At 56.7% G+C, this 7,397-nt stretch overlaps 1 protein-coding gene across 1 annotated transcript; it reads right to left on the bottom strand.

Annotated features, from left to right (window-relative positions):
• Positions 1-1,994: 1,994 nt before the first annotated feature.
• IL4I1 (interleukin 4 induced 1) lies at positions 1,995-7,013 on the bottom strand. Its single transcript, XM_048929965.1, has 6 exons — positions 5,858-7,013; positions 5,369-5,475; positions 4,660-4,861; positions 4,409-4,477; positions 4,051-4,187; positions 1,995-2,817 (listed from the first exon to the last, which is right to left on the bottom strand). The coding sequence occupies exons 1-6, from the start codon at positions 6,128-6,130 to the stop codon at positions 1,995-1,997; spliced, it is 1,611 nt and encodes a 536-aa protein (XP_048785922.1). The 5' UTR covers positions 6,131-7,013.
• Between the last annotated feature and the right edge of the window lie 384 nt (positions 7,014-7,397).

Here is a 7,397-nt window from a genome sequence, read left to right as displayed (position 1 = left end):
CAGCAGTTATGGGTGAAAGGAGGAACTGGGCTGAAACCCCGCTGGTGCGTTGGTGTGAGTCGGCTGTGTGGCTCCTGGCCTGGAGTTGGGTGTTCACAGCCTTAGATCTGCCTTTGTAAGCTGGTGTTGGCCGTGCTTTGGGCTCAGCTGGGCTGGAGATGGGCTGCAAGAGAGCGTGGGGGTGGGGATCGGGGTCTTATCCTGACGGTGGTTGGATGGAGTGGTGCTGGGTTACACAAAGAGAAAGATGACTTGAGATCTGCCGTGTTGGGATGCAAGAGGAGTGATGAGCTGGGAGCCATAGGGTTGGGTTGGGAGCCATGGAGTTGGGTTGGGAGCAGTGGGGTTGGGTTGGGAGCAGTGGGGTTGGGTTGGGAGCCATAGGGTTGGGTTGGGAGCCATAGAGTTGGGTTGGGAGCCATGGGGTTTGGTTTGGAGCAGTAGTGTTGAGTTGGGAGCCATAGGGTTGGGTTGGGAGCCGTGGGGTTGGGTTGGGAGCCATGGGGTTGGGTTGGGAGCCATGGGGTTGGGTTGAGAGCCATAGGGTTGGGTTGGGAGCCATGGGGTTGGGTTGGGAGCAGTGGGGTTTGGTTTGGAGCAGTGGGGTTGGGTTGGGAGCCATGGGGTTGGATTGGGAGCCATAGGGTTGGGTTGGGAGCAGTGGGGTTGGGTTGGGAGCCATGGGGTTGGGTTGGGAGCCATAGGGTTGGGTTGGGAGCAGTGGGGTTGGGTTGGGAGCAGTGGGGTTGGGTTGGGAGCAGTGGGGTTGGGTTGGGAGCCATAGTGTTGAGTTGGGAGCCATGGGGTTGGGTTGGGAGCCATGGGGTTGGGTTGGGAGCCATGGGGTTGGGTTGGGAGCAGTGGGGTTGGGTTGGGAGCCATGGGGTTGGGAGCTGTGGGGTTGAGTTTGGAACAGTGGGGTTGGGTTGGGAGCCATGGGGTTGGGTTGGGAGCAGTGGGGTTGGGTTGGGAGCTGTGGGGTTGGGTTTGGAACAATGGGGTTGAGTTGGGAGCCATGGGGTTGAGTTGGGAGCCATAGGGTTGGGTTGGGAGCAGTGGGGTTTGGTTTGGAGCAGTGGGGTTGGGTTGGGAGCCATAGGGTTGAGTTGGGAGCCATAGGGCTGAGTTGGGAGCCATGGGGTTGGGTTGGGAGCCATGGGGTTGGGTTGGGAGCCATGGGGTTTGGTTTGGAGCAGTGGGGTTGGGTTGGAGCAGTAGTGTTGAGTTGGGAGCAGTGGGGTTGGGTTGGGAGCAGTGGGGTTGGGTTGGGAGCCGTGGGGTTGGGTTGGGAGCCATGGGGTTGGGTTGGGAGCAGTGGGGTTGGGTTGGGAGCAGTGGGGTTGGGTTGGGAGCAGTGGGGTTGGGTTGGGAGCAGTGGGGTTGGGTTGAGAGCCATAGGGTTGCGTTGGGAGCCATGGGGTTGGGTTGGGAGCCATGGGGTTGGGTTGGGAGCTGAAATGTTGAGTTGGGAGCCATGGGGTTGGGTTGGGAGCCATGGGGTTGAGTTGGGAGCCATAGGGTTGGGTTGGGAGCCGTGGGGCTGGGCTATGCAGAGAGAAGACAACTCAGGAGCAACGAGTTATCTCCCAAACTCTGTAAGGGGAGGAGGAGCCTGATGAAAGCCGATGAGTTCCTACACGGCCGAAGGGAGGTGGGATGAAATACACACCACGAGACCCCTCTCTATGGGGAGACGGGGGCGCGAAAGAAGCGAGAGAGTGGGAAAGGATGATTTTATTCCACCTGAGCCAATCCCTGCACAAACTGCGACTCGCTGCGTTGCGTCGAGGCCGCAGAACCTACGCGAAGTCGGCTCTCCTTCAGTCATCCCCCCCTTTCCTGAGTGTTGGACCAGTGTCCCATAGGAGGCTGTATTATTTTTCCCCTCGATTATTTTCCTTTAACACCCTTCCTGCCAACGCGCTGTTGGCCGAATCCTCATGGAAAGGGATCGACCTCACTGAAAGAACATTGCGACCCCCAACCCCGCCAGCTCACAGCTCCCCCTTCTCCCCGCCGCCCTCCGTGGGGCCGAGGCGGAGGCTCTGGGTCTCGCTGTCATCGTGGATGTTGCTCGCTGCCCTCACGGCGGCTTTCATGGCGGTGTCGATCCAGGCGTGCGGCTGGGCCGCGTGCTCTCCTGCAAAATGCACCCTGCCCTCGTGCTCAAAGAGGGCCTGCGAGTAATCGGTGAACTGGTAGGGCGTGAAGGCAGCGAAGGCTCCCAGCGAATGCCTGTCCAGCTGCCACTTCTGTATCACGTAGCGGTCGCAGGCGTACTGCAGGTAACTCTTGCTCACCTGGTGGATGTCCGCCAGGTCCCGGAGGACCAGATCCACGTATTCCTCATCCGCCAAAGGCGCGAGGAACTCGGTGTCGTCGTTCCAGGTGTAGGAGGCCAAGACGACCCCGACCCCGCTGGAGAAGTTGTGGTTGGGGTAGTAGATAAACCTGGAGGGGCGGTCGGTGATGGATTGCCCTCCTCGAATGCCGTCTTTCTCCCAGAACTTCTCGGTGCAAGCCAAAGCGATTTTGGAGGCGCTGGCGTAATGGATGGAGCGCAGGGCGTCGTTTTTGGTAGGGGAGAGAGGGGGGAAGAACTGGATGTGCCTGGTGGCTTTGGCCGAGGAGGTGACGAGGACGTAATCTGCGGTCTCTATGCTGGGGGCGAGGGTATCCGGAGCGCGGTAGAACACCCGCACCTTCCCTCCCTTGGTCATGATCTTTTCCACCGTGCAATTGAGCCTGACGGCGCCCGGCAGCGCTTTGTGGAAGGCTTTGGGCAGCTGGTCGAAACCTCCCGTGATTTCGTCAAAGCTGGAAGGGAGGAGAAGAAGGGAAAGAGTCGGGTTTTGAACTCCATGCAGGGGTCGGAGTGGTGAAATCCCCCCTGGAGGGACCCTCTGAGGGAGGACGGTCCATTGGGGCATCGAAACGACGCTAAAATTCCCTATTTCATTGCGTTTTGTAGGGCAGCTCCAAGGGAGGCTCTGCAGGAAAAGTCTCATCTACCCCATAAGAAACGATGCCTTCCTCCCCCCATAAGAAACAATGTCTCACCTCCCCCCATAAGAGATGGCATCTGACCTCCCCCCATAAGAAATTATGTCTGACCTCCCCCCATAAGAAACGATGCCTTCCTCCCCCCATAAGTAACCATGTCTCACCTCCCCCCATAAGAAACAATGCCTTCCTCCCCCCATAAGTAACCATGTCTCACCTCCCCCCATAAGAAACGATGCCTTCCTCCCCCCATAAGTAACCATGTCTCACCTCCCCCCATAAGAAACAATGCCTTCCTCCCCCCATAAGAAACGAGGCCTTCCTCCCCCCATATGAAATGATGTCTGACCTCCCCCCATAAGAAACCATGTCTGACCTCCCCCCATAAGAAACGACATCTTACCTCCCCCCATAAGAAACGATGCCTTCCTCCCCCCATAAGTAACCATGTCTGACCTCCCCCCATAAGAAACCATGTCTCACCTACCCCATAAGAAACAATGCCTTCCTCCCCCCATAAGAAACGATGCCTTCCTCCCCCCATAAGTAACCATGTCTGACCTCCGCCCCATAAGAAACGATGTCTGACCTCCCCCCCATAAGTAACCATGTCTCACCTCCCCCCCATAAGTAACCATGTCTCACCTCCCCCCATATGAAATGATGTCTTACCTCCCCCCATAAGAAATTATGTCTCACCTCCCCCCATAAGTAACCATGTCTCACCTCCCCCCATAAGAAATGATGTCTTCCTCCCCCCATAAGTAACCATGTCTCACCTCCCCCCATAAGAAATGATGTCTTCCTCCCCCCATAAGTAACCATGTCTCACCTCCCCCCATATGAAATGATGTCTTACCTCCCCCCATAAGAAACAATGCCTTCCTCCCCCCATAAGAAACAATGTCTCACCTCCCCCCATAAGTAACCATGTCTGACCTCCCCCCATAAGTGACCATGTCTCACCTCCCCCCATAAGTAACCATGTCTCACCTCCCCCCATAAGAGATGGCATCTGACCTCCCCCCATAAGTAACCATGTCTCACCTCTCCCCATGAGAGAAGATGTCGAAATCCCACAGCGAGGCGAGGAAGGACAGATAAAAGCCCGACTCCTCGTTGAGCAAATCTCCGATCATCTGCACAGCTCCCCGGCTCAGATTCCCAACTTTAATCAAATATTCCTACACAACACAACACGAAGTCGGGGCCCATCGTCGACCCCCAGCCAAAATCTGCGCCCTGATCCGCTTGGATCCATCGGGATGCGGCCCTGGTGGATCGGTGCCTCCTCCAATGGAGGCGGGCGGATCTCAGAATGAGCAAAGGGGGACTTTTGGACCCAATCTGCCCCCTTTCCACCGGCTGGATGGCAAGAAATCACCCCCTATGAATCACCCCCTACCTTGGTGGAGAAGGAGTCGTGTTTAGCCAGATACTCCTTGCAATCCATGGTCTGGAACTCCTTGAAAGCCTTGCAGAGGAAATAAATATTGATGGAGGCGAGGAGGCACCCAAAAAGAAGAGCCTTTCCCAATGCAATTCTGTTCTGTGGGACCTGAGGTGCCAGCGTGGGGTTTGGTGAGGGGCCCAGCTCCTCCTGCTGGCTCGCCCTGGTGACCCCACGCCAGCTGGGTCGGCTCCATGGCCACCTACCGAATGCAGAGCTTCCCTGTAGAGCTGGCTGGCGCTTTTTCCCCTCTCCGCCGGCCTCAGGGTGTAATTCAGGATGTCGGGGTTCCTGTTCACTTCTGCCGCTTTGGCTCGGATGCCGTTCACAAAATACCAGGCGTTGTCGTCCGTCTGGTGGAACGGATTGAGCTTCAGGTCAAACTGCTTGATAAACTCACGCACCAGCCTGGAAGGGAGCAGAGGAGGTGGGAAGCGCTGCTGAAGCCTCACAGAGAATCCTGGAAGGGGCATTTTCCTATTGGGAACCTCGATGCCTTGATTTTGGCATTGGAGGACGTCTCTGCATCGATGGCGTTGGCGCAGCCACCAAATCTTTGGCCTTTAAGCACAGATTTTGGGTATTCCAGGCACTCCGACCTCTGTATTTTTGCTGCCTCAGTGCACAGGGAAAGGAGAGACCCGCAAGGATGCCATGGGGAGCAAGAATTAATGCAGAATTGATGGGAGAGAGCCAAAGAGATTGATTTCTTCTCCTGGAAGAAGAGGAGGGCTCTGATCCCACACCATGTTGAGTTCAGGGCGCCCCACGGGTTCTTCCTATGGCATTTTGGCTCATGCCCTGCTTGGCTCCTCACACAACGGCTGGGTGCCCAACTGGTGGGATCTCAGCCGGCTTTTGGGGTCGTGACTTGCAACAAACCGGCCCTGGGAAGGACGGAGGACTGCAGCTCACCTGTGTTTGCTCGGCAGGCGCATGGCTCCCAGCTCCACGTACCAGTCCTTCTCACGGTACGTCCTGATCCTCCCACCCACCCTATGGCTGGTTTCCAGAACGGTCACCTGGAAAGGGTACAGATGGAAAATGGGGTTTGGGGGTTCTTCCAGCAAGCCAACCTGGAAACGCATCGATTGCCCCCCAGAAATGCATTGAACCCCCCCTGCAATGCACTGATTCCCCAGCAATGCATCGACCCCCCAGCAATGCATCGATCCCCCAGCAATGCACCGATCCCCCAGCAATGCATCGATCCCCCAGCAATGCATTGATCCCCAACAATGCATTGACCCCCCAGCAATGTATTGATTCCCCCTAGAAATGCACTGATCCCCCAGCAGTGCACCGAATCCCCCCTTTCCCCCTCCCAGCATCAACGCCTCCCCCCTCCCTGCTGGCAACCCTTTGCTACCAGCACCCCCTCCCCTAAAACTCGCCCCCCCTCACCTTATGGCCGGCGTCCCGCAGCAGCTTGGCTGCCGTCAGCCCGCTGATCCCAGCCCCGACCACAACCACGTCGGACGGGCGCCTCGTGGGCTCCAGCCCGTGCTTCACGATGCCCAGCAGCTCCTCGTAGTCCCGGTCACGGAGGCAATACTCAGGGAAGCACGGGAACCTCTTGGCGCTGGCGAGTCCCAATAGGAGAAGCGTTGGGAAGAGGGCTAATGAGGGACGGTAATTAAGCATCGTCCGGCTTGCGAGGAAAGGGAGGCGATTCATTCAGGTGGCTGGATGGCTGCCTCCTCCCCTCGATTTATCCCATTCTTTAACCCTCAAGGGCTGCACAAAGGAGGGAGGAGGGGTGGCGCAGAGGGATTTTACACCTGTAAGCCGTGATCTTGCACGGTGACACCATGCAGGTGAAGGTAAGGGACAGAAGTGCCAACAAAAAACCCCAGCAGGGAGCTCCTGGGTTGTTTTTTGTTGTTCTACTTTCATTTTCTTTTCCAGTTTCTTTCTGGGGAAAGAAGATGAGGAAGAAGAGGAGGAGGAAGAGAAAAACCCAAGCAAACAAAGAATAAAAGCCGATATCTTTTGTAACAGCATCGTGAGTCATCTTCATTCATGGGATAAACCTGTGTTGAAAGCAGCGCCCGGCTGGACCGGCCCCAATCCGAAGTCATGGGCAGAGGTTGGAGCCCAGGGCTGCTCCCCTGGAGGCGACTTCTCAGAGCTGTAGGATCAGCCTCGCTTTCCTGGAGGGGCTGACGATGGTCATGTGAAGCAATTAGAGAGTGGCTGCTGTAATTAGCACGGCTAACAGCAGGGCTGCCTCAAAAGTGCGGCTGAAATTGATGCAGGAAAACGGCGCTAATTGTCCTGATCCAACGCCCCGGCCTCCCCGAAGGGCAGCGTCCTGATGCGGCTTTGAGCTCCCTGCATCCCACCCAGCGCGGTGACCCCGAGCACCTTTGGGTGCTGTGCAAGACAAAGATCTCCTTCAGGGATCAGGAGGCCTCCATCCCACACCGCGTGGCCTCCCTGAGCGCTGCGGGGTGGGGAGGAAGGCAAAGGAGGTCTTTTGTGGGGGGCAAGAGATCTCCATCCCATCCCACGTGCCAACCCCACAACCTGTAGGGTGATGTGGAAGACAAAGATCCTTTCTGGGGGTCAACAGATCTCCATCCCATCCAACATGACAACCCTAAAGGCTGTGGGGTGATGTGGAAGACAAAGATCCTTTCTGGGGTCAAGAGATCTCCATCCCAATCCAACATGACAACCCTAAAGGCTGTGGGGTGATGTGGAAGACGAAGGAGATCCTTTCTGGGGGTCAAGAGATCTCCATCCCATCCAACATGACAACCCCACAACCTATAGGGTGATGTGGAAGACAAAGATCCTTTCTGGGGTCAAGAGATCTCCATCCCATCCAACATGACAACCCCACAACCTATAGGGTGATGTGGAAGGCAAAGATCTTCTCTGGGGGTCAAGAGATCTCCATCCCAATCCAACATGACAACCCTAAAGGCTGTGGGGTGCT

Source organism: Lagopus muta, chromosome 33 (genome assembly GCF_023343835.1).
Source record: "Lagopus muta isolate bLagMut1 chromosome 33, bLagMut1 primary, whole genome shotgun sequence".
Lineage (NCBI taxonomy): Eukaryota > Metazoa > Chordata > Aves > Galliformes > Phasianidae > Lagopus > Lagopus muta.
Note: the sequence above shows the minus strand (reverse complement) of the source record. Positions and strands in the feature narration are given on the sequence as shown.